At 44.9% G+C, this 27,605-nt stretch overlaps 1 protein-coding gene across 4 annotated transcripts in view; it reads right to left on the bottom strand.

Moving 5' to 3' along the window:
* Positions 1–27,605, bottom strand: part of PIEZO1 (piezo type mechanosensitive ion channel component 1 (Er blood group)) — an 854,808-nt gene that overhangs the window by 80,224 nt on the left and 746,979 nt on the right. For all 4 annotated transcript variants that reach the window (XM_085638610.1, XM_085638612.1, XM_085638613.1 and 1 more), the window contains 5 exons: positions 27,274–27,488; positions 19,770–19,928; positions 19,232–19,379; positions 5,363–5,551; positions 5,176–5,268 (listed from right to left, as the gene is read on the bottom strand). In XM_085638610.1, the coding sequence (XP_085494736.1) occupies positions 5,176–5,268; positions 5,363–5,551; positions 19,232–19,379; positions 19,770–19,928; positions 27,274–27,488 (804 nt within the window). The remainder of the gene's footprint in view (positions 1–5,175; positions 5,269–5,362; positions 5,552–19,231; positions 19,380–19,769; positions 19,929–27,273; positions 27,489–27,605) is intronic.

The raw sequence follows: 27,605 nt of genomic DNA, 5'->3' as shown, positions 1-27,605 counted from the left end.
GGAGGTCTCTCTTTACAATGAAATGCCTATGCATCTTGAAAGCGAGTATGTCACATGCCTCCTCCTTAGATTTTGTGGTTTAAACACTATCGTAGGGGCCATAAGAAAATGTCCTTGCAGACCCACATGACGTACATTTGACGGCATATTCTAATGGATACTCCTAACCGCAGATTCTTCACCTTAGAATACTCCCCAGGAACCAGACTGGATCAGGAAAGGTTTTACAGCAATAACTCTGTGTGTCACCCAGTGATGCTGTGCTGGCTATTGGCTGGTTGATACTTTCTGGGAGGTGATAGAGCAGCGCTGCATGTCAGTAACACCAGTTCCTTTCTTTCCATGCTTTTGGATATGAATCTTAAACTCTCTTCCCAACTTTGTCGGTTTGTCTGCCGACTCCAAAAACTATTTAATCAGTGTGCTAGGGAACGATGACCCTACCAAAAATATCAGATTTCATGCCATGCCACAACGGCAGAAGGCAGATGTTGGTCATGGAACTGCATGAGGTGCATTATTGGTGTCTTAGTTCATGCCAGAATTTTAAGTCGGGAGGTGAAGCTGTATGTCACTGAACACAAGAAGAAATGACAGGCTTTGGGAAAGTCCCACTCTCGATCCAAATCATGGACCCAGTACAGGCCTAGGGACCATTTGTGCGACCTCTCAACTTTGTGGTCACAGACCTAAAGTAAGTCCAAGCGCAAGCATAAGAAATGAAGAGGGATTCGACCCCATCCCGCAACTATGACTCCATAGAGAAGGCGCGAGGGCATTATGATGTCAGGAAGCAGCCACCAGAAGGCCCAAGGAACCATTCTACCAGGGATAAAGCTGCTACCACTGCTTTGGTGGCAAAGTGCCTGTCCTAGACATCTGCCATGCTGCAACGTGGGCATCAGTGCACATGTTCACAAAGCACTACTGCCTTGACAGTCAGTTTGGCAGGAATTGCATTTTGCCTGCTTGTCATGCAGGACGTTTTGGTCCCAGCCCGCTCCACAGACCCTCCACCTGGTGCTGCGTTGGTATCTATTCTAGGGTGAGGAATCTGTGGTTAGATAAAGAGTATCTACCAGAAAACGCATTATCGAAGGTAAGTAACTTGTTCGTTTTGACTTGGAACACAATGCAGCGGCTTGTGGTTCTTGCTTTTTAGTGCACCTGAAAACCACTGAGGAGTGGGATGCCAAGTTATTTTTCGCCTGGCCCCACAGGGATACGTTGAAGCATTCCCCCTCCCCTTCAGGTACGTCTCTTGACAGGAAAAGATCTCCAAAAATATCTTCCCACAAAAACACAATATTGCCAATTAAAGGACAGATCCTCTTATGTCCTTGCTATTTTTAACAAAGGGGCCAGAGAAGTGGAGCTTCTGGAAGAAAGAGGATAGGATTTTATTCCCTTTGTTTCTTGGTATCCGAGAAGCATGTGGGCCCGAGACTCATCTTTGTTCTTCATCTCTTGAACCTGTTCACTCCACAGGGTAAGATCAAGATGCTGCCCCTCAATGCAGGTCATTGGCTACAGTTCCTTGTGCGCCAGGACTCCTACTTCCATCTGCCAATCCATCCTTGCCACAGATGTTACTTAATAATTATGGTGGGGTCCCAAATCTGTAAGTTAGCAGTCCTGCTGTCCAGAATGACAACCACTCAATCCCTGCTAGCATTTATGTAAAGAAGTGTTGGTCATCAGTTGAATTGCATGTCAGCTTTCCTCATGGCATTCCCATTTGAGGAAAAGCACATTTGGCTGGTTTGACTCAGAAAAACGTACTGTTATTGGTAATAACTTCAGCTCATAGGGTTGGAGAATGTCAGGCCATCTCATTTCATCCACCTTTCATAGTTTATTACTATAATAAGTTGGTTCTTCATTCCTACCAATCCTTCCTACGGAAAGTGGCATCTGCCTTTTTATATAGACCAGTCTGTTACTGTCCCATCCTTCTTCCCGCCTCATATTCAACCTGTTTAGATTGGACCCCAGATGTGTTGTGTCTAATTACATTAAGCCTGCTTGACAGCACCTTGGATAATGATCTCTTTGTGGTTTGGTCACACCTAAATAGGGCGAGGCAGTGACCAACCACACCAGTTTTTGTTAGGATTTTTATTAAGATCTGCTACACCTTATTCAAGAAAGGCCCTCCAGAGAGTATTTGTGCCCACTCCACTAGGGCATTGGCCACTTTCACAGCTGTCACCAGAGATGTTACAGTGGCTGACATCTGCTGGGCGGGCATGTGCTCATCCTTGTATACGTTTACCAAACATTACTGCTTCACAACCCAAGCACAGTGATGGGTTCTTTGACAGGGCTGTATTGCATGATTGCCTTTGTTAACCAGCACTCAGTCCCAACTCCCTGGGAGGTATTGCAAGAGTTTCTTGTCCTTCCTTACATGGTAAGTATCAGTGTTCTCACTCAATCAATATTTTCAAAGCACTTCATGGAAACTCGAGGATCTAGCAACCTTTCCTTTCTTCTTTCATCATCCATTTAGAGTGTAAATAATTATGAATGTGGCCTTGACATGAGCAATTACCTTGACTTTGTAATGGGCACGTATTGTATCAGAAATGTTGGGTATGATTGGTGTTTCAACTTCATGTGTGACTGTGCTGACCCCTTTCTCATCCTCAGATGTTGTCTGGGGTCAATGGCCATGGTGTTAAAGATTCTCAGTGGCTGTAAGTGGATATGTGCAGAGACATCATAAGACAAGGCAGTGTCATACTTGATAGACCATATCTCATGGTCGAAGCCATTAATGCGGCCATAGGATTTGCTAAAGCTAATTCTATTATGTAAGAGGGGTGAGACCCTCTTAACCTCACATAAAAGATGGTCAGCTTCACTGACAATGCTGTTGATTTGTCCACCTCAAAACTTCTTGTGCTAATGCCAGTGATGATGACCTGGAATGAAATCTGAATTTTGATTTCAGTATCCTCCACTTTGCAGGTAACTGGCAGTGTCCGAGTACATAATATGCTATAATTCTTTCCCACTAGCTTTGGCACAAAAACAAACTTCTGAGTTTCCACAAAAAGCAGCTTTGGGGCCAACTACAGTAAAACAATTCAAGGCACCGGATACCCCATAAAGATTGGAGTGCAGGTAAAATGTCAGCTGAAGTGATCCAATAGCCATTTATATGAATCCTTTCCTTGATCTTTTAGTATTTAAAAATGACAAACTCACACATGTATTACTATTTAAGAATATATTTAGTAGAATCATATTTCCCAGATCTCCAAGGTGTTTCCGTCACCTGAAATCTTGAATAAGGTCCTGGTTTTTCTTACATCCGAGTCGCACTTCCTGGGTATTCAGAATATTGGTGATTCTCGTTTAGACTTTGGCAGTGCCTTATGCTATTATCTCACTGGCTATTTACCCCATCCTGTCCAGCTAAGCTCAGACTGCAGTTGGACATTTGGTTCTCGGCCTGCCTCGCAGAGAACGCAGCTCACATCACCTTATTCAACTTGACTGTTTCCCTACAAAAAACATGTCAACTGTGAAAGCCTATGCAGCTACCACAAGGCACTCAATTCTCAAGCTGTCAAGTTTGTTACAACCCTAAGGGAAGCTTCAGTCGCTTTCAGCACCTTGCTTGAATATTCCTCAAGTCAGCTCACCAAGAGGATGGATCAGTTTTTTATTTGGCTGCAGTGATTTGGATTACATCCCTCTCACTTTGCAATCCACAGCCAACCATCTGAGTTTCGGAACGTTTAAAAAGTGCCTGTTTACTAACTAAATGGTAATTCTGCTCTGCGTTCCCACACATCTCAATGCTAGAACACCTTAACAGGTAAAGAAAGGTGTGCTTATAAACCAATAACAAATTAAAAAAGTATGAGGGTGGTGCTGAATCCAGGAGGGTCTGGAGATTCAGTCATTGTCATCGTACTCGCGATCATAGACCCACAAGTTATCTTCTATGTTTCAGATACAAACATCAGATGCAGAAATCGGAAAAGAAAATCTAATCTACACCAGCTCCTTGGGAAAAAACACTGTTTAAAGGAAGAAATGTGAGGGGAAGTGGAAATGCAGACAAAAGGAGAAGAGAATGAAGAATCAAAGGAAACAAAGAAAGAAGTTGGGACGTAAGAGAACATAAATAGAGGAGGATGAAGATAGGCTGTAGGGAGCAAAGAGGAACAGAAAAAGCTCCAAAGAGGCATGCAAAGGAAAATGGGAATGAAGGGCAATAAAGAAAAGAAGGAAATAGAAGGAGTGAAGTATGAGAAACCAGAATGGGGGATACAAGTGGAAGTAAAGCAATGATGAAGTGGGGGGATAAAATAAAATGCTGTAGAAGGGATACAAGTGGAAGTAAAGCAATGATGAAGTAGGAGGATAAAATGAAATGCAGTAGAAATCAAGTGGTAATGGAACAAGACCATAATAAAGTTATAAACGCGTCACAGGAGGAAGAAAATTAGATGGAGAATGGAAGAGGCAGCAATTGAGGTGATTTAAATAAGAAGGAAAGTAAGATGTGGAGGTAAAGGCAAGGAAAAGAAGAGAGTTAGCAGATACAAGTGTAAAAGGGAGGGAAGAAAGAAAATAATGGGAACGTGGTGCAGCTGGTCACCCTGGTCTATGGTGGCTTTTATTAACAATGATTCTATGCGTTTCCTCCTGCCACTTCTTTGGAGGAAGCTGATGTGCTTTTCAAATGATCAATTAAATACGTGAAAGGAAAAGCAACAGTGAAGGAGTTATGCAGGAGGGAGAGTAAGGAAGGAAAAAACTGTGGAAAGCATGGGTAAGGAAAAAATGACAGCGAGGACTCTGAGTTCAAGGCATAAAAGAAGAAAAGGAAGAACAAAGACAAAAGGGAAGTTGTGAAATGAAAGGATGGAAGAGGACAGAGGAAATAAGAGGAATACACCATGAAGCAAAGAATGAAATATACGGAGGAGATGGTAGAGCAATTAAGTAAGGAGGATGTGAGAGAAGAATAAAATACAATGAGACCGGAATAAGAAAGTTGCAAGGTGAGAACATTCCCTTAATAAATACATAGAGCGGTCCCCTGATACCATGTCCCCCCTACTCAAAGCAAGATTCTTAACAAGTTACAAAGAGCCTCTGATAAGTCAGTATCAAAATAGATTGATATACACAGAGGCTCAAAAGATTACTTACAGGCTGACGTTCGAATTCTCCAGTTAAAGCTTCATATGCCTGGGCTGTAAATGGCTGTATGGACTGCTGCTGAGCACTCATCGTAAACAGAGGCTGTGTGTCAGGAAAAGAGTGACAATATGAAGACCAGCTAACAAGAATAAATATAAATATTCATCTAGAACCTTTGCTGAGCATTTTTGCTTACCTCATAGCCCCCCAGTTGGAGCGTGACAGTGACATCAATAGGGTGGTTCACTACTCCCACCACAGAGCGCACGAGGGACATGAAGAGCAGTGGGAACCAAATGATACAGATGAGGAAGAGGATGATGAGGCCACCCATACCATACTTGACGATCTTCTTCTTCTTTTGACCTTTGGGTTGAGGATATTTCTAAAGAGGAAGAGAAAACACCACTACCTTGAGATACCGCAATGCGGACCTGGACCCACTCTAGTTACAGAATTTTGTTTACTTCCACATGTAACATAGTTATGTATGTCCTCCCTGCTTCACATGATCTTTAGGGATATCCCTGTCAGAATACGTAAACCTATCCACTCTCAGTCACAGAATATTTAGGAATACCCTACATCATTTATATAATGTTTGGTATAGCCTCCCTCAGTCACTTAGTGTTTGGGTACATCCTGCCTTTCACATAATGTTTAGGTAGTTCCTATTTCTGTCACATATTGATTGGGTATATGCTCCCAGAGTCACAGTGTATAGGTTTAGCCTCCCAAGTCACCCTATGTTAACATAAATCCTTTCGGTCACATAATGATTAGGTATACCTTTCCTCAGTCACTTAATGGTTAGGTACATACTGCTTCTACCACACAATAAGATATACCCTTCTTTCAGTCACAATGTTTAGGTTTATGCTTCCTTAGTTACATAATGATTAGTTACATCCTCACACTACCACATAATGATTAGATATAGTGTCCCTTAGTCACAGAATGTTTCTTTTATTGTTTTATTGATTACATGTTCAGGTAATGGACAGCAAGCCTTATAAGCCCCGTAAGTGTAGCAAAGATAAATCCCCCAGGAATCATGGTACACAAGCTTAGCATAGTCCATGCATCTCAGAGCAGGCGATCGAACATTTGGTTATATCAACTGCAGTAAATAACAGTATATCCATCAAAATGACTCCAACGGTTCCATCGTGGGACCATCATCCCTCACTTATCTGTGCACGCCTCATGACAGCATGCCTCACTATTGTGCTGATGCAGACGGAGTTACCCCTAGGAGTGCAATACCATTTAAGAAACTATGCAGTGGGGCCCAAATCTCATTGGGTCAAGTTGCTGAAGGCAATGTAGAGTAATAATAGTACAGTTGCTCGATGCAGTAAATAAAGCCCAGCAACCAAGACTTGACCATCGGCGACCGATTCCTACTACACACACACCCACCTTCCTCTTCAACAACAAGAGCCCCACAGACACCAGCCGGCAAACATCCTTGAGGATGATGAATGTAGAGCCCAGCGGCACCAGCAATGGCGAAGGTTGCAGATCCACCTTAAGTATTAGTGATAGATGATTAAGTATTAGGGAGGGTGTAAGAATTCTACATAGGTACCATGGCACCTCAGGCAGGCTCAGCCATCCACCAGATCTCTCTTTATAAGGAGCACAAGGGTATGGGGTACAGTAAATTTTTGTGCAGGAATTTATAATGGAGTGTAGGACTTGGCCCTTTTTCCCTCAGTTGTTTTCATTTTTCATGTTGATGCAGATTCAGGGAGCCATTTTATCTACCCCTGAAACTTCTATCTGAGGGCCTGAAGCACAAAATGGTGGCCACCTGTGACATCACCAGCATCCACTGGAACCTACCAGCACCTTCCAGAACATTCCAGGAGATTCCAGAACTCTGTGACAGTTGGAGACCGTTTAGAATGTTGGGAGGATAAGAGAGGCAGTTGGCAGTTGGAGCTGGCAGTTGGCACCTGACTGGTGAAGAGAGAGGAGCACAACAGTGAAGGAGGAAGGAGTGAAGCAGCAGGGGTGGAAACTTGTGCCTGGAGTGGGGTCCATAAACCCACCCTTGATACTTGTCCCTACTGATGGATCCCAGCCTATAGCCCTGTGTGGGAAGAAGACAGAAGAAACTTATCCTAAGGACCTGGACAGCAGGAACAGGCCTTAGAACCAAGAAAACAGCAAGATTCTGACCTGAGAACTGGTTTCCCTGGAGTCCGGCGTCGAGTAGCCTGAAGACCTGGAGCCCGAGGTGGAGAAGCGGCGCTGACTGAAGTAGCAGACGTCGTACCCGGAGCCGCCTGAGGTCGTGAGAGGGCGCCGACGGAGGTCGTGAGGAATTCCAGAGGTCGAGGAGGAAGTGAACCGAGGTCGAGCGAGCGGCGTCATCGGAGGAGTGAAGTCCGCCCTCCGGAGTCGTCGGAGACCGAGGTAGAGGAGCACCGGAGGTCGGGAGTGAGGATCGCACTCCGGAGTCGCCCGGAGCCTGTGAGGAGGAGCACCGGAGGTCGGGGGTGAGGATCGCACCCCGGAGTCGCCGGAAGTCGACATCGAGGCCAGGCCGGCCGACGTCATCGGAGCCGAGAGCGCCATCGGACCGGAGCCGCCCGAAGTCGACATCGTGAAGAGACTGCCCGACGCCGTCGAATCGGAGGTCGAGATCGAACCGAGGCCACCGACATCGGACCGGAACCGCCTGCCGGCGTCGTCAAAGAACTGACATTGTGCCGAGGCCGCCGAGACCGAACCGGAACCGCCTCACGGCGTCGACACGACTCCAGCGGCGTCGGAACATCAGAAAAAGGGCAGTAAGTGGAGTAGAGGGCGCCTAAGGCCCTGTGGAGACCTGAGAGACTGCTCTAAGGGGCTAGGGAGGTGCTGAAACCAACCTGACTGTGCCTGGGGTGAACTGGGACTAACCTAGAGAGGTTGTGTGGAGAGAGAAAGCCAGGGCACTGGTATTCCCCCCTTTGATCTACCTCAGCTCAGGCCTCAGCCTTGTCCCAGCCAGGGAGTAGCCCCCCTCAAGCCTTCCACAACCCTACAAGCTGTGCCTGGGCCCTATCAGCCCTTAAGAATTGAAGTGTCATCTGATTATATGAGGGTTGCGGTATACTTTTTAATTATTTATTGGGGATACTGTATTTATTGAATTTTTATCTATTTATTGCTGCACTATATTTATAGGTCCACAGGACTTGTTGGTGTACAATATTTATTGGTACAGTATTTATTGCCTCAAAGTATTTAATTGTCTGTATATATTGCACTTGTCTTTATGCCCTGTTATTTATGATCACCCCTATTTATTTCATCAAACAGCCAATATTTATTTGACCTGCACTAATTGAAACTTGTATATTGTGATTGACCTATTTATTTTTCCAATCAGCAACTAAGAGAAAAAGATAAAGAAAGAATATTTTCATAATTTTTACGGTGTAGAGTCGTTTTTGGAACGGATGCACGCATGGTTATTGTATGGGTATATTGTATGCTTAGCACTGCGCCTGTTTCCTGACCACTCGAGCCAAGCTACCACAGTGTGTTCGGGGAGTCCACCACCACCCTGCGGAGTGGGAGTGGGCTGTTTCCAACATAAATTGGTGTTCAGCGGTGGGATAGAGCTGTGCCTACGTATACTCAACAATAACTGTGGGTAGTCCATAGGCCTACACCGGGAGTTTTCTCAAAGCGGCCTTCCTAATTGTGGGTTTTTGTTTTTTTCCAAATTTACTCTGGTGGTGGGAGGAGGTATTATTAAAGGTACCCCCCTGCATTGTTACTGCACAAAACCTGTCCTCTAACCTGAGTGGGCAAGATGGAGTTTGTACTAGAAAACCTAAAAACGTACACTGTGGCCCAAGTCAGGAAGTTAACAGACCGGAGGGAGAAAAGACAGCTCACATGGGACTTAGCAAGGCTGGAGAAAGAGATGGAGGAGAAAAGGATGGCGCACGAGCTTTGGATGAAGGAGATGAAGCTGCGTGCCCTCCAGATGAGTGTGTCCAGCGAGGACACTGGTGGCAGCATACCAGAAGCTTCACAGGAGCTAGAAGTTTATGTACCCCAGGATGACATCACCAGGGTGTCTGAGGAGGCATTGGGGTGTGAACCTGAGGGGGTAGTGCAGGGATCTCCCAACCCAGCGAGGTGGGAGAAGTGGCAGATAGCCCAGCTAGGTCCCAGGGAGAGAGGGTTGTAGGGCCTCACGACCTATCTGTAGGAAGGCGTGAGACGGGGAGGTGTCCCGAGGTGCCCCAACCGAAGTCTCAGGGCCTGGAGAGTTCCACAAGGGAGCCCCAGGTTGGGAGCCTAGGCTGTCCCGATGTGCCCTCCAGTGCAGGGGAGCCCCTAGTGTCAGGAGGACCCAGGGCGACTGTAACCAGCGCGCCTGAGGTTCTGGGGTTGGCCCAGTTTCAGGGATTAGGTCCTGGGCTGGGATGCCAGGCTCAGGGGTTGCCTGACCTGGCGGGTGGGGCCTCTGTTAACCAGGTCCCCCCGAAATTGACTTCCAGGGGTACTTTTCCTGTTAGGAGGGTGCTGAAATCTGGAAGGGGGTGCAGAGGGAGGATGGTCTCGCATCAGGCACCGACTCAGCCTAAGGGTTTAGACCCTAGGTTGAAGGATCAGTTGAGGGGTCAAGGCCCTAGACTGAGGAGGAAGTGTTGGTCTGAGGGTGCCTTGCAGGGTAGGGTGAGGAACCCCAGAAGGAGAGTTAGGGGGAGGAGAGCCTCGCCCCTGAAGGCTGGTCAGCCTAAGGGTGTGAACCCCAGGAGGAAGGACCAGAGACAGTTTAGGACTGCAAGGAGGAGGACCGGAGTGGTCAACGGGCACTACAGGCCTGGGGCTACTGCCCCCCACTCCGCGAGATCACCCGGGCCAGAGACATCTGGACGGTCCAGGGGCCGGTCCTGGCCACAACTAGCTAGGGAGCCCCCGTGGGGTGGTTTTGTTGGTCCAGGGAGGGTTGTTAGGGAACCATTGGGTTCCAGAGCGGAGGAGAACTTGCGGGTGCTCCTGCCGTTGCGGGCCTGCGTCCACCTTTTCTCGCCCCAAGCAGGGAAGACCATCAAGGCATTGATCGGTCTACCCTGGCTTTTGGCTGGAAGGGGGTTGTGTAGGACTTGGCCCTTTTTCCCTCAGTTGTTTTCATTTTTCATGTTGATGCAGATTCAGGGAGCCATTTTATCTACCCCTGAAACTTCTATCTGAGGGCCTGAAGCACAAAATGGTGGCCACCTGTGACATCACCAGCATCCACTGGAACCTACCAGCACCTTCCAGAACATTCCAGGAGATTCCAGAACTCTGTGACAGTTGGAGACCGTTTAGAATGTTGGGAGGATAAGAGAGGCAGTTGGCAGTTGGAGCTGGCAGTTGGCACCTGACTGGTGAAGAGAGAGGAGCACAACAGTGAAGGAGGAAGGAGTGAAGCAGCAGGGGTGGAAACTTGTGCCTGGAGTGGGGTCCATAAACCCACCCTTGATACTTGTCCCTACTGATGGATCCCAGCCTATAGCCCTGTGTGGGAAGAAGACAGAAGAAACTTATCCTAAGGACCTGGACAGCAGGAACAGGCCTTAGAACCAAGAAAACAGCAAGATTCTGACCTGAGAACTGGTTTCCCTGGAGTCCGGCGTCGAGTAGCCTGAAGACCTGGAGCCCGAGGTGGAGAAGCGGCGCTGACTGAAGTAGCAGACGTCGTACCCGGAGCCGCCTGAGGTCGTGAGAGGGCGCCGACGGAGGTCGTGAGGAATTCCAGAGGTCGAGGAGGAAGTGAACCGAGGTCGAGCGAGCGGCGTCATCGGAGGAGTGAAGTCCGCCCTCCGGAGTCGTCGGAGACCGAGGTAGAGGAGCACCGGAGGTCGGGAGTGAGGATCGCACTCCGGAGTCGCCCGGAGCCTGTGAGGAGGAGCACCGGAGGTCGGGGGTGAGGATCGCACCCCGGAGTCGCCGGAAGTCGACATCGAGGCCAGGCCGGCCGACGTCATCGGAGCCGAGAGCGCCATCGGACCGGAGCCGCCCGAAGTCGACATCGTGAAGAGACTGCCCGACGCCGTCGAATCGGAGGTCGAGATCGAACCGAGGCCACCGACATCGGACCGGAACCGCCTGCCGGCGTCGTCAAAGAACTGACATTGTGCCGAGGCCGCCGAGACCGAACCGGAACCGCCTCACGGCGTCGACACGACTCCAGCGGCGTCGGAACATCAGAAAAAGGGCAGTAAGTGGAGTAGAGGGCGCCTAAGGCCCTGTGGAGACCTGAGAGACTGCTCTAAGGGGCTAGGGAGGTGCTGAAACCAACCTGACTGTGCCCGGGGTGAACTGGGACTAACCTAGAGAGGTTGTGTGGAGAGAGAAAGCCAGGGCACTGGTATTCCCCCCTTTGATCTACCTCAGCTCAGGCCTCAGCCTTGTCCCAGCCAGGGAGTAGCCCCCCTCAAGCCTTCCACAACCCTACAAGCTGTGCCTGGGCCCTATCAGCCCTTAAGAATTGAAGTGTCATCTGATTATATGAGGGTTGCGGTATACTTTTTAATTATTTATTGGGGATACTGTATTTATTGAATTTTTATCTATTTATTGCTGCACTATATTTATAGGTCCACAGGACTTGTTGGTGTACAATATTTATTGGTACAGTATTTATTGCCTCAAAGTATTTAATTGTCTGTATATATTGCACTTGTCTTTATGCCCTGTTATTTATGATCACCCCTATTTATTTCATCAAACAGCCAATATTTATTTGACCTGCACTAATTGAAACTTGTATATTGTGATTGACCTATTTATTTTTCCAATCAGCAACTAAGAGAAAAAGATAAAGAAAGAATATTTTCATAATTTTTACGGTGTAGAGTCGTTTTTGGAACGGATGCACGCATGGTTATTGTATGGGTATATTGTATGCTTAGCACTGCGCCTGTTTCCTGACCACTCGAGCCAAGCTACCACAGTGTGTTCGGGGAGTCCACCACCACCCTGCGGAGTGGGAGTGGGCTGTTTCCAACATGGAGCAACCTCAATCTATTATTACAGGAAATTGCACCGGTTTGTGTGCAACAGATCTTGTTTGATAAGGGGCTCAGAAGTCCAATCCCTACTTCGCTCTAGCCCAGGGAACTAGAGAGGGGCGTATGTGCTGAATTTTAGAGCTTGGTAATTATCTGTTTATTTGTGATAAGGAGAAGTGATAGTGTTGTACACGGTTTAGGTTCTTGTGGATAGGAGGCTAACACTGCCCGACATACTGTTCTCAGTCTTTAATAAAGTAACATATCCAGCGCTGTGCAGGCTATGCATATCTTTGATAAAGGAGTATGGAATGAAGCTGCCTCCCAGAAAAAAGTTGACCAGTGTTAGCAGCACACAGCTGGTAAGTCCATTGTGAATTTGTCTGTTCTTTGTGACGAGTATAGAGGGTAGTGCAACGGAGATTGTTCAGGGACATACCGTATAGGACAAGCAGTTTCCTGAGTTTATCCCACGCAGTGTATGAGTTTGTTTAGAGGCTCACAAGTTAATCTCAGAGCAGTTACGTGATAGGCATAGAATTAGCGTAGGTACGGGAGCAGCTGTATCCCTCTCAATAGTGATATGGCCCCACAAAAAAAGAGGTGGATGAAGCCATAACAATGCAAATTGCGCTTGAGCGCAGGGACAGTATAACTCAAAATCTGGCACGGCAAAGCCCCCCGGGTCATAGAACAGCATCAACACTTCCTGCTTAAGCTTTTGGGAGGGCACCCTCCTAAGCCAATTCTATCATGCACAAGTGTAGTTGTTTAAAGAATTGTTGGTTCAATGTGATGGGAATGTTGAGAAATAGAGTAGCAGGGGCAAAATAACAATTTTCAAATGGAACATTCTGACTGACAATGATAAAGGAAATGCCCACCATCGCCATACTTTATATTCGATTTTCGACACAGCAGTGCCATCGTTATCAGATATAATTATGTTTTCATAGTAGCCAAGCCAAATACCTAAATATTTAACAGAGGATGTACACAATGGAGAGGAAATTCTAGGGGGTGGGTAAGTGTACTACGGGTAAGCAGGAATATTGTGGATTTTTCCAATTTATAGGGAATTCACGAATGACTGGGGTGAGATTGCAGTTTCCGTCACAAAGGTATAGTGTAATGTCAGCATATAATGATTTAATTACGTTACGTGTAGTAAAATTAAGGCCTCTGTTTGCTTGGCACTGCCTTGTGACTGAAGCCAGAAGCTCAAGCACCAGAGCAAATAGAAGGGATAGCGGGCATCTTTGGCTGGTGTCCCTCTTAATTGAAATAGGGGTGGAAAGGAGCCTGTACAGGTGAAATTTGGTCATGGGCTCTACATACAGATGTTTAGCTCATAAAGTCAGGTGGGATCCCGATTCTGGCCAGGATACTTATTTATTTATTTAGGAGTTTTATATAGCGCTAGCCAGATCTGAAGGTGTCAGAGCGCTTTACAACATAGGTGGAAGGGAAATCACAAAAGAAATAACAGTAGTATACATGTTGATTCGTTGCGAGTTGAAATTCTCGGATCAGCATAAACATTGCATAGCAGGAGATCATCACAAAAAAAAAAAGTAGTATACATGTAGACTTGTGGCAAGTCAAATGACTCACATCGAAATACACATTGAATAACAGGAGATCACGGATTCTTAGGGTGATAAATACCTAGACTCGCGGGGAGACCGTTCCGGGAGGGGGGCATATGAATGAGTCAGAAGAGGGGTGAGGTAGAAGTCTTAATATTAAGGTGGCTGAGTGCTTCAATAGACAAGAGTCTGCATAACAGAAAGATATTCCCATTCCAAGAAGTGAAAGGCCTTGGTGGCTTCCAAGAAGACCACAACTGCTTAAAGATTGGGGTCTAATTGATGTATTAGAGCAAAAATAAATCTGAGATTGTGAAAGTTGATCTACCAGGGGATTAAGTCTGATTGATCCAGGCGTACCATGTTGAATAGTATTAACCACAGTTTGTTTGCCAATAGGTGAGTATTTTAGCATCTCTTTTTATGAAGAAGAGGGGTCTATATGATTCGCATAGGGTAGAAGGTGTGCCAGGTTTTAAAAGTGTGATCAATATAGTGTAACGTATTGATTGGGGAATGGTGCCCTTGCCATGGTCCTCCTCTTAAACCTGCAATGTCCAGGGAGCTAGTAGGTCTGCGTATACTTTGTAAAATTCACTCAGAAGCCCATCACCCCAAGATGCTTTTCATGTGGGCAGCCTAGAAATGATGACTTTGATCGCCTCCCAAGTCAAGGAGCCATCAAGAAAATGGTGTTTAGCCCCCTGCAGCCAGAAAAACGCAGTTCTGTCTAAGAAGGCTGTGGGTGCGTGACAGCGATTCGCGGGATGTGTACAGGTCAGAATAGAATGCCCTGAATTCTGTTAATAAGTGTTGGGCTTCATACAGCATCTTCCCATTACCAGTTTTAATTTACATTATGTCATGGAAGAATCTGGGGGGCTGCAAGAGGGCTGCTAGTGCCCTACCCGATCTCTTACCATCACCATACACTGTGGCTTTGGCATGGTGAGCTATGTGCTTGGTTAACCTATCCGCTACCTCTGTGAATTCAGTCTCAATTTGATGTCATATAGTACGACTCCAGTGTGCATATCTCCCCATCTGATCTATTCAAGTGGCCACAAAGCCTTTTCCTAACTGTGCTGTTTGGAGATGCATACACCAAGAATGCTGGTCTTGAAGGTTTCCCATAAAATACCCACAAAACAGACAATGTTCATTTGCTGCAAAGTAATTAACAATCTCATTTCTCACCTCCTCCCTAAAAAGCCCATACTGCGAGATGAAAGGAGACAAACTTCAGGAGAATGCTCGATGTTGGGGAGCGGGTAGTTGAAGCACAAGGTGCACTGGGGTGTGGTCAGAGAAGGTGTTCAGAACGTTTTTCCCTGTGTTGGTGTTGGGGCAAACGTCAGCGGTGCTGAACCAGAAATCCAGTCTAGACCAAGAGCCATGGACCGAGGATATGTGCATGCCTTCCCTAAGGGTAGGGTTTCTTCTCCTCCAGTTGTTTACTAAATTATGATCACTCATTAGGGAGCGTAAAACCACAGTGGTGGAGGAGTGCGAGCCAGGTATGTGATCTGTCCAGGGCAGGGGACAGCAACAAATTGATGCCTTGCCCCATAGGATGGAGTGAGTTGTTAATTGCAAACAGTGGTTCTACAATTGTACAAACTCAGGATCATCTGCATTTGGGCCAGAACCATGTATAAAGGATATGTGCTTACCATATATAATTTCCTGGACAATGAAGAATCAGCCATTGTTCACTTTCTGTAATAGACAAAAGGGTGTGCCTGTTTAACGAAGATAACCATTCCGCTGGCATAGGAGGCCTGCGTAGCAAGGGCACAGTACCCACTCCACTATGGCACAAAATTGGTGGGCTGAGGATTAGTGAGTTGGGTCTCCTGGAAAAAAAACTACTTCAATGTGTTGGCTACCCAGATATGATATCCAATATCTGGAGAACCGTGGGTTGTTTTTTTGTTACGTTTTTAAACATAGCACAAACATGACCCAAAGCTACTGGAGTGCTTTATATGAGCACCAGTTACATTACACTTAGACACTGGGAGATTAAGTGACTTGCCCAGAATCACAGGAAGTTGAGCTGAGGCGGAAACTCTAAACTGGTTCCCCAGTTCCAAAGTCAGCAACTCTGGCTGTTAGGCCACATCTATTTTTAGGCCCTTAACATTCCATGTGAGATATTGCAAGGTGGTTAAAGTCTTGGACTTCTTGAGTACGAGTAAGTGGTTATCTTGGTTAGCTTGATCCTTGATCGACTTCTCAGTTAATGTAGGGGCTGTGGGTAATGTGAACACACATGGTTAATGCACGAAATGCAATTTACTGTGGGGTCAATGTGAGGTGTATAACATTGAAATAATGACTCACACTTCAACCATGGTGACCACCCCAACTTGTCAGCAGAAAAAAACAGCCCCATTCCTCTCACCCACCAGAACAAACCCTCAAGCTTGACACACAAACGATGGGGCAACACCTCTAACAGGGAGATGCCTGAGAGGGTAGGAAAGAGTTATCGGACCAATACAGCATACTGAGTGTCGTTGGGCAGCTAAAGTGGGAATGGCAGTTGCCACGGTCACCATATGGGGGACATATCCCATTATGAACCACAGGTATGAAGGCTGCCCAGCATAAATAAGGTAAAATATATTAATGGGAGGGTTGAAACCCGGGTAAGCATTGCCCCTGGATGCATGCGTAGAGATAAGCCAAGTACAGCATCACTAGATACTGACACCAGTACATAGTAAGCAGTAACGGGGCTCATATAGGACCCACTGCACTGTTGTGACGTACCAGTGGTGCCTACACAGACAGTTATGAGAGGCTGTCATTGCAACATATTAAGTGATAATATAATTGTAGAAGAGCAAGTAGATACCTCGGGTAATCAGAGTGTGAAGTGAAAGGAGACCAGTTTGGGTTGACCGTAACCCGAACAATCAATTGTTGACAGTCAATCGTTGACACTCAAGTTAGAGTCCATTGCATGGGATGAATCAGGGGAGGCAATCTTATTACCGGATAAGATACATTTTATAAAAAGATGAGCACTTTGTGGAGTGGAGAAGATGTGGGGGTTGTTTTGATGGGTTATACTCAGCCGTGATGGATAGAACATGGCGTAAGGGAAGCCTGCTTTTGAGCATCTTCCACTTTAAGGAGAGGTATTCCCGGTGGGCCTTCTGCACAGCTGCTGTAAAATCAGGATAAATTGACAGGCAGTACCCATTGTGTGTCTGTGATTGCTTCTCTCATGCCAGCTGCAGCGCCTCACGGTCCCTGAAATTGAGAAGTCTCACGGGACATCAAAGATGTCATTAACGTGTCATGAGTGACATAATATGTGAGGTCATAAGTAGTACATGGTGGAGGCGCAAGTTATAATTTGTGTATCATTTTTGGGATTAAAACGTGACATTGTGACTGACATTTACACATAACTATCATGTCACATTAACCTTTGTTTTTTCCAGTATTTTTGTTTATACATAAAGTGATATCTTATGACCATACCCAACCCCAGGCCCCACGCACAACACCATACAGGTAGCTAACGGCAGCAGACCACTACCCCACATTAGTTAGAAAAGAAAAAAAAATCTAGTACTGCCGGGCTAGACAGGAGCTACTATGGCTCCCACGAGACCGTGAAGACATTACAGTTTTTTAGATTTGGGCCAAAGAGGAGTTCCCTCTGGGAACCAACCCCGCAACAACTACTAGAGAGGTCAGAGTTGCCCTACCCTGCCTCTTTATATAGACTGCCAAATTATATCCTCCTATGTCAATCAAGGATTTTTCAAGTGGTTTTATTCCACCCGGATTATAATTTGCTACATAATGCCCCGTTTATTCCCCTCATCTCAAAGTTTTCAAGTATATCCTTTATCTGCCACAGAATGACTAGGTCAATTTTTCATCATCAACGAATGTTCACGTATATCCTCTCGCCTCCACAAAATGCCTACATTTGTAAACAATCTTTGTCACAAAATGTCCTTGTTAATTATTCCTCAATAAAGAAATGCCCACTCTTACTTACGATGTTTGTAACAAAATGCCTATGTATACCATGCCTTTGGCACAGTATAGAAGCGATTAGATGCACCCTTCTTCCAATAATGTCTTAGTATATCCTTTCTACAATGTCTCTAACCAAGTTTACATTTTTACCTCTTACCTTTATATTGTCATTCTCACAAATAGCTATATACATATAATACATTTTCAAACCCCCAAAATACAGATGATCTTGCATGGAATAACCTGCATCACTCCAATTCACATTTTAGTTGCTAGTTACAAGGAACATCTGGATCCTATCTGGGTGGCTATTAAACAACTGAAACTGATATTCTGTTTATAGGACCAAGGAATCAAACCTAATTTTATAATTTTGTGAAAAAAAAGTTTATTAGTAACATGCAACTTTGGTAAGTGCTTGAAAAGTGGGAGAGGGTTAATTTCTAAGTATCGTTATTAGTCATGGTACGGAGCCAAAGTGTTGTACTGTATTGTATTGTAATTGCATTTATATAGAGCTTACTACCCCCTGATGAGGCGTCGAAGAGCTTTTTCGGTGAGTAGCACGCTACTCCGGAACCTAGGAAAGTACATGAAAGAGGGACATAGAAATGCTAGTTTACCAACACAGAAAGATACTTCTATTTTTTACTCAGTAGTTAGATACATGGAACTATAGGAAGAATTTGTAGTGAAACTGATTTGTCGCTGTAGGGGTGTTCTTTAGTGCCTATGTATATTTGTATGTACTTGTGTATCTGTACATTGCTTGTGACGGGTCTTTGTTCAACTATGTGCATCATTGCCTGGCTGAATGCATGCCTATATTTGTGTACACAAAGGTCTATTTTTAATGCATGTGTGGCTGTTTAGGTGTACACGTGCCTCTGTGCTGGTGTGTGCTTGCACGTGTGCCTCTACTGCGTTTGCAAGACACCCTTGAGTAATTCCAGCGTAATGGTGCACGGTGAAAACTAGCCATTGCTGCAAGAGCCTAAGCTTTTACCACTCTTTATCCTGAAGAAATTCTTGTTGGTGGATCCAAAAACCTTCTGTATAGTGTGTTTTAAGTCCTGTCACCAATCAGTGACATCCTTGACCGATCAGATGAAACAAGACTATCTAGTCAGAGGTCACCCCACCACCTGCAGAATCTCAGCAAGATGGCTAGCCTGCTAAACCAGCAACAATTGTAACTTAAATGTTTTTAAAAAAAATCGACCGGCTGGGACATGAGAGAAGAAATACTAAACAAACAATGAAAAAACATATCTGAAGCCTTTCTGCATTAGTCAACAGAACATGTGTAGTTTGTTTTTAAACACATACATTTCCCCCCACACAAAAGGCTGCACTCAGAGCCCACCCTGACAGACAGTAATAGAATCATATTGTTTTCCATCTTGCAAAATGCCTATGGATACTGCTTCGCCTGCTGGCAAATCGATATGTTACCTTCTCAGTTTCCCGACTGCACTTGATGATGAAAATATTGGCATAGATGTCTTCCACACACATCCAGTTGGAGAGGGACAAAGTGGTATCTGTCCAAACCCAGTCCATCACGGCTCGAAGCTCTACCAGGAATGGTACCAGGCGAAAGCTGCAGGAAAGACAGCAAAAGGATTCTTCTTCAAGCATCAATAGAAGAATTCAGATTTTCTCAGTCGTTTAGGTTTCTGTTTCTTGAATATTCCTAGTTCCTTGTGCATCTCTACTTGCTTGCCAGCATTCCCTCTAGTTTAGTCTTGGTTACTTATCGAGGTAGGGCTGAGCGCTGGGAAGAGCATGGGTGGATTATTTAGCAACCCTTCTAATGAATAGCAGTCATTGTTGGACTCTTCAGACTTGTTCCACATACTATACAGGGACATCAGCAGGATATCAGACATGGGAAAGGTGAAAAAGCCCACGGAGCAATGAGGTGTACATCTTAACCAATGCCATAAACCTATTGTGCATGGTACACCAGGAGGAATCTGTGCTTACTTACCCCTGGAAGAGAAACAGGTTGAGATGGTTGTACTTCTTGGTGAGAAAGTTTCCCAGAATGCGTGTCGGATAGCCACAGCGGATCTGGTAGGCCGAGAGGGTAAAGTAGATGCATTTCACAAAGTACCATAGCTGAGCCACGGAATTAAGGCTGAACTTCCTGTAAAAGTCAAAGAGAAGCAAAAGTCATCAGGAACACACCTAACTACCGTTTTAAATAAAGACAGATTGTCTTGGAGGCAAATCTGAAGATGCCACAGCAGGTGGGTGCCGCTGAAAATTTATGACGTCTGGGAAAGACTCAGTAACATACCAGGATCTCTATGTGAAAATCTGTTTCTTCGTGTCAGACAAGCTCATAGCAGGAAATACTGCTAGTAGGTTACTACAAACAATATTTAACATCAAAATGCTTATGTTTATCTGCAGTCACAACGAAGGCAGATGAAATGTGAAATCCAGAAATGTGGGGACAGAACCTCAGAACTACCAGAAAGGTGACAGTATTGTAAATATTGACATTACGTGTCAACGCTAGTACCACAGAGGTTTAGAGTCACCACTGGCAATACTGAGACTAGGTTTAGGCTGTGAGCATCCAAATAGTAAAAGTAATATTTAAAGTGTGTATCAGAACCTGAGTTTTTCCAAGTATAGGGGTGATGCTGGATGTCCTGAGAGTGAGTCCCAGGCATAGAGTAATACAGCAAACCATGAGGCAGAATCCATCAAAGTTGAGTTGTTTGTATCCAACAGAGCACATATTGAGGCTGGAGTAAGATTTCACTAGCATTAGAAGGTATACCGCCCTAAAACCAGCCACCAAGGCTAAATTAAATGAGTGGTTACAATATTCAGAACTCACAAATAAGTTATGTATTGTGAGATACAGGTTGATTAACGTGAAGATCCAAGGGCCACATCCAGGCACGCAACGCCCAGTGGGCTCAAAGGGATTCAGCCCCCCGTGTCGTGTGTGGCAGCCCGGGATGAGACAGCTTCCCGGGTACACACACAGCCGCACCCGAGTACTTCACAGGTCTTTAAAAGACCATTTGCTTGTAAATGAGGCTTTGTTGTTTTTTTCACCCCTTCTTCGAGCCCCTGCATCTCCACTCTGCCTATTGCTGGAAGAATTAGCCCCCCCCCCCCCCCGAAATGTTTTCTTAGCCGCCCCCCCCCCTGTGAAATTTGGCTCTAGTTGCGCCTCTGGCCACATGTACAAAGAAGTATTGCGGTTGCAAAGCATGCGATTTGCAAACAAGGGGCTTTCAATTACAAAACATGTTTTAAAAAGGTTTCAAAACCCTTTATGAGCCAGATTCCACCTCCTATCTAGAAATCGTTATGGAATTTTTCAGTGGTTTGTGATTGGAATTGCATTACCACCCTGAGATGCGATGAATAGCTGATTGGCAAAGGAGATGCTGCTTCTGTGGGATATATTCCCCTTTGGAAATCATGTAGATGGCTTAGGGGGCAGCAGACGGTGGTCCAGGAGCATTCTTCCACGATAGTGTTCCCACATGGAAGACTTATTTTTTAAAAAGCAGAACCTGCCCCTTTAATGGACACGGGCTGCGTTAAAAGAGGTTTCCTGTCTGGGAATGCAAATGCAGGGATGGGAAAGTACTATTCCTGGAAGGCCTCGATCCCTGCATTCAAAGCTAATCACAGACGTTCACAAATTGCATATACTTAGTTAATGGTCATTAGCAAGGTCATTTTGCTATCACTCCACATATGTACAATTTGCTATATGACCTATTACGATATAGGTCACATCGTAAATTGCATTCCCATTCGCAAATAAGTTTGCAAACTACTCTAAGAGAAGTGCACAGTGGTCATTTCTGCTGTAAGTGCATAATTCAGCAGGGGAGGTTAAATATTTAAACTTAACTTTGAGAATCCTATCATAGTAACAGACCACTATTAACAGCATGAAACAGGCCTCAATTTTTAAGGCATGGGCAGATGCGTGGAGAGGACAATGCTACTATGTTTTCTCCTCCTCTGTTTGGGGTCATGCTTACAAACTGATATGATAAGTAGCCCATCTCCACAACCCTAAAGACAACCTCATAACACTTGCAGCAAAACACTAGAACTCGGTGCTCACATTGGTGTCCCACCGAGGAAGGAAGAACATGTAAGATTGTCTTATGCACAAGATTTAGCATTTAGGAAATCAACCTTACCTGAGAAAACGACTATCTCCGACAGACAGAAACGCCTCAGGAATAAAGACACTCTTCAGCCGGGAACCTTAACATTCAATACTTCTCTAAAACTGAACGTCCTTCACTGGTGCTGCAAAATAGACTCTGGAACTCCCTTCTGGTCCAAGTAAGAACATACCCAGACATCCTCTCTATGAGGAAACTGATGAAAACCTATCTATCCAACTCCATTTGAATTCCCCCTTTTTCCCCCCCTTTGTAGTCAAATTCAATTCCACTTCAACTACCTACCTTAACACATCAATTAATCAGCTCAGATATCGTATCTTGTTTGTTGTTCTATGTGAAGCACACTAATTACTGTTAGGTACAGCAGCGCTATCTAAAAATGTTAAATAAAATAAATAAAAACTAGAAAGTGCACCATAGCTCGAGCTCAGGACTTTTCCTACAGAGGCATTGTAGACTTGACCACATTGTGAGAGTTGAGCTTAGCTCCACTGGACCATAGAGCTAGAGAGCGGCCACTCCGTTTTTCTTTTAAGAAGGTGGATAACCACCCTAATAAAAAGTTTATTTGGATTATGCAACCTTTTTTAATGTCACTCACCCACATCACATCTACACTGTTTTTTAGGGCCCTCACACCCACAGCACCATACGGCAAGGAACAAAATATCTCCGCCAAAGAGCCCCTTTATGGGTGCCCGTCGGGTATTGCAGCGCCGACCCAATGAGGAGCAAGTCCATATGATGAAGCATGACACCTAGCTTTCTGGGTGTATGAGGACTCTTGTTCTGAAAAGGAGGATTTCCCTCCCCCTGCAACTCGTAGTCCACTTTTGGGGAACAGCATACTCTTCATGTAATGTATTGACTAGGCACGTATGCTGGACCCCGTTAACAAGCCCTATCAGTCCCCCTTCTTTGTTAAAGAGCATTGTAGACTTGCCCTGCTGTGAGAGTGTTTGCAGTTCATCCAGGTTACCAGGGCATTTGGAAGTGAGTGTGGGGTGCGACTCAAAGACATTCAAATGGACATTGCCAGGGCAATGCCAAGTGCAGCCTCCGTCACCCATCAGAGTGGGACTGAAATTCATGGGTTGGCATGGCAAGTGAATTAGAAACATTGTGCTGCTTGTGTATTGAGCTGGTTGTGCTATAAAAAGCATGACATAAAAATTGATTCTGGCATTAATATGTTCCTAAATCCTGTTATTGCTAACAGATAGGTTAACTAAGGCACAGCCAAAACACATATTTTCTCTTCCCTTCTCTCTTGATCAATTGTCCCCTTTCCTGTTACCTGCATCTCAATGAAGTTGTGAAAGGGCAGCAATATACATTACTCAGTCAGCCAACATGACAAATTCTGCCTTGGCAGAATGGCACTTCCTCATTCCACATTAGTGCTCCAGCGCAATTATCAACCATGGGGTTGGCTGAGAGATTATGACACCTGGATACTGGAGTCCACGCATTGCGTGTAACTGGTAAGTGTTCCTGCCTTATTCCAAGTGTCTCAACTTTCTTATGGGGCATCCCTTTGCTACTTGCCGTACAAGATACATGACCAAGACTTCCAGGGGTGTTTTTTGCTGTAAAGTTTCAGTCTTCTTTGCAGCAACATTGGACCCTCCTTTCTCGTCTTCCTTCCACAGAATGCTCAGGTGGTGTGTGTCTGTAGCCTGTCTAATCATCTGGACCAGTTACTTAAACATTTACACTTGGATCCCTTACAATGAAGTGTACAGTCTGTTTGACACTTTGTAGGACCAGCCCTCATGCGAGGCTCACCAACAAACTCAGGGAGGTTGTTATAGTTTAGCAAATGTGAGCTATCGACTGCATGACAGCCCTTCTATATTCAACAGCACACTTCTGATTCCCTTAACTGTTACGACTTGTATGTGTTACCTCAACTTGCAGCGTGTCACAAGTCGCACATTGCTGGTCCACAATGTGCTAGAATTGTCCAATTGTACATACTATAAACAAGCGCAAGGTTTGGTAAGGCCTGGGTCCACACTTATAGTTCTTTACTGGCTTGTTCAATTTTAAAAAACACACTTAATGATTCGGATAAACAAAGTGTCAAAAGTATTTATTTCATTTATATATAAATAAACCCATTCATCTATGTTCTATTAATGCTTGATGCAAGATCATCTGAATTTATAATGAATCCAGATGGGTTTCATCATAAAATAATTGTTCCCATCGCCGTTCAAGCCTTTTTGGCTCTTCATTAAGTTTCACAACATGCCCAATTTTGTAAGGAGCTAACAATGGGTATTCAGTCACATACAACATTACCAAAAAACTGCTAGTCGTATGTACATCCTAATTCACTAATTAGTCAGCAACACCTACTTAGGTAAGAAACTTAATTGGCACGATTAAAATGAGATAATAAGAACACATTCATGCAAGTTCATAACCAGAGTCCCTTAATGGTACATTAGTTTTTACTGTCCTCCCACAGGAGCATCCCTTGAACTCACTAGCCCACCATGGCTTGGGAGAAGAAAGCCCTTGACTAAATAGACATGAATGCCAACTCAGGTAAGAAATTAACTATTGCGGAAACAAGGAGATATATACATTACATATACCTTTAGAATTTTAAACACTGACCACAGCTTGGTGGATACACCTGTGAGAGGATGTTTAAAACTTATGTGCCATTATGGGACTCAGGCAATGAACTTGCATGAACGTGTCCTTATGACCTCAATTATGCCATGCAGGACGCTGCGTGGTACAATATAGTTCAGGGTTCTCCATAGTTGGTCCTGGAGGGCCAGATCCATGCCAGATTTGTAAGATAACTACATTTATCTAAATGGGGATATGCTAAAAATCTGGCATCGTACAGCCCTCCAGGAGCAACTTTGGCAAACCCTGATGTAGATCAAAGTTTCTTACTAAAGTAAGTTTTGAGGACTAATAAGTGAATGAGGATACATATCTAATCTGACTGGCAGTGGTTTCGAATCTCAGTTGCAGATGAACATCCGTTGATATTTCTTTATAGAACTGGGCACATGAAGAGTCAAAAGATCTAAAATGCATTGGTAACAATTAGTTTATTATGCCCCACCTGGTATCATAAATTCAGATGATCCTGCATCAAGCAATTATAAAACATGAATAAATGTGTTTATTAAGATATAAAATAAATACTTTGGCACTTTCATTATCCACATGATTCAGTGTGGTTTTCAACTCTGAACAAGGCAGGAGAGCACCTATAAGTGTGGTATCAATCCTTACGAAACCCTACACTAGGGTGGAGTATGTAACACTAGATTTTGGATAGCTGTCGAAAATTGACCAATGTGCTGCCCACGCTATTTAGAGCTTATGGCCAGGTATATGCTGTAAACAGGACATATGGAACATCCGTCAATTTTGTGGTCGCTGCCCTGCACCTACCAAACTCTAAATACTCTCTCAATCTCTTAAAATAGTGTGCAGAGTTACCTGAACCTGATGTTGGTTGGGACTAGTTTATTTAGTTGTACATTAATAACGGAAATCGACTGCAAACCTTTCTGAAATTATTCCTGCTTCACCAAGTAGCCCAGCGCTGGTGACATCCCAGCTGGTCGGGATCTGAAAGCGAATAAAGGAGGATGGGAGTCGCTTCATTTTCGTCCTTAAACATTGTTAAACAGCTTATTGACCTGTTTCTGAGAACTGTTAGACAGGTCAGACTCCCATTAACGCATTCACAGGCGAAATCTCTGAGTAATCTGAAGGTCACGGATTCAGATCCCAGTGGGTCTACGTTAGCCTTTCATGTAACCACTGTTTTGGTTAATAACACCTGCTATCAGGCCTGAGAGGCCAGAGAAATGGTAAACATCCTATATAGGTGTAGCAACTATTAATTACACAAGGCTGGTGTTTTTAGCACAGGGCAGGTTTATGAACATATGTACTGCCAAATTACTGTCACTGTGTGCCATAGGACACACGTTACAACAAACAAATGATGGACGGAATGCTGACAATGCATACATTCTCCCCCAGTCAAGAGATCTGGGTTAAATCCATCGTTCTTTTGCCCACTACACCACCCCAGTTTAGACATGGCCATATGAAAATCAGTCTTGACCCTGTGCCTCATGGGAACAGTCCAGCCCGAACTGCCAAGCCATGTCTTCCCTGGACCGGAATCAAGCATCCTAGGACCGGTTTCTGGCTATCAACCGTCACACAATTAGTCACACAAATCCCCCCAACAATGTTGCTCTGATAGAAATCAGACACACTGCTACAGCCGCACTAGTGATCCTTGGCAGGCTCACAAATATCGCTACACTTTCTTTTGACCGGTTGTGCATAGATACTCAGCTGCCTCCTCCCTGCAGTTAGACAGAGATACACTGTCATCTTTGTGTCCCTATGCTACAAGCTAGACTCCTACTTAAGTGTTGTTGTCTCACTCGCGTATGATAGATACTCCCATCCACAGACCGGTCCACTGCAGACCAACATGCAGTACATCTGAAAAGCAACAGATTTTCGTTGCAAGGTAGAGATAATCTTACTTGTTGGCTGTTGCCAGGAAGAGCACGCATATATCATGTGTCCTCGTGTAATGCAACTGGTGCTATGTAAAGCGCTCTGATACCCGATACCTTCGGGTCAAGTTCGTGCTGTATAAAACTCCATAAAATAAAAATCATGGTACATCGTTATTTTTTATCTGCCGTTCACTACAAGAATGGGCAAGGAGACACTGGGGTAATAACTAGTTTCCCCTTATATACCACATACCCCAATGAGTAGTAATGACTATCTATAACTGCCTGCTGTTTTAAGTGTTCTAGTATTTAGTTGTACAATGCTGTTGTAACACCGTCAACCAAAGGATTCCCAGCCTGACGATAGGGTATATTTAAGCATGCGAGTTCAAGATCGAACTCGGGAGAAGGAAGAACCATCTAAAGTACCCTAATCTTTCTTTGGATCCCAAACGCTATGACTCTCACTTGGAGTACGACAAACAGCACATGTATATAATATGTGCATTTTTGCAGGCTTTCAGTTTTCCCACATCCATTATTTGGGTGAAGCCAGATTGAATTATGAATGGTGGAGGTACCACTTTTGGAAATTCTTATAGTGGACATCTGAGCACCTGGTGTTGGGGGATGGGAGGGCTATTGCTCTATGCTCTAACCTGAAGGACAGCAGAGGGAGGACTCCACGGCCCTCTTTGAACCCTTACACCAGCAATAAAATCTACATTCATGGACCTCCTTCAAGACATGCCATTCCAAAACACCAGCTACTCCCATTCTGTGTTACCTCTCTGTAACGCCCGGCAGGATGAAGAACATCCACAGGTGGATCCCAAAGACCAGAATGACCTGGAAAATCAGCTTCCCCAGCACAGTCTTACGCAGGTACAGAGCACGGTCAATCACCATGGTGGAGAACTGGATGAGCAGCATCACCAGGAAGGCCTCAGGCACTTGATCATCCGAAAGCGAAGAGGCAATATCAGCTGCAGCAGAGTGTTTCTAGTGTGCAAGAGAAAACAAAAATTGAAGCAACCATTCAATAGTGAAGAAAAGCTGCTGAGGGTGCGGCCACAGCAAAGGAAAAAAGAATATTCTATATTTAATGGCAAAGGACGA

The sequence above is a fragment of the Triturus cristatus genome, chromosome 12 (genome assembly GCF_964204655.1).
Source record: "Triturus cristatus chromosome 12, aTriCri1.1, whole genome shotgun sequence".
NCBI classification, from domain to species: Eukaryota; Metazoa; Chordata; class Amphibia; order Caudata; family Salamandridae; genus Triturus; species Triturus cristatus.
The sequence above is the reverse complement of the archived record's forward strand: the minus strand, read 5'-3'. Positions and strand labels throughout refer to the sequence as shown.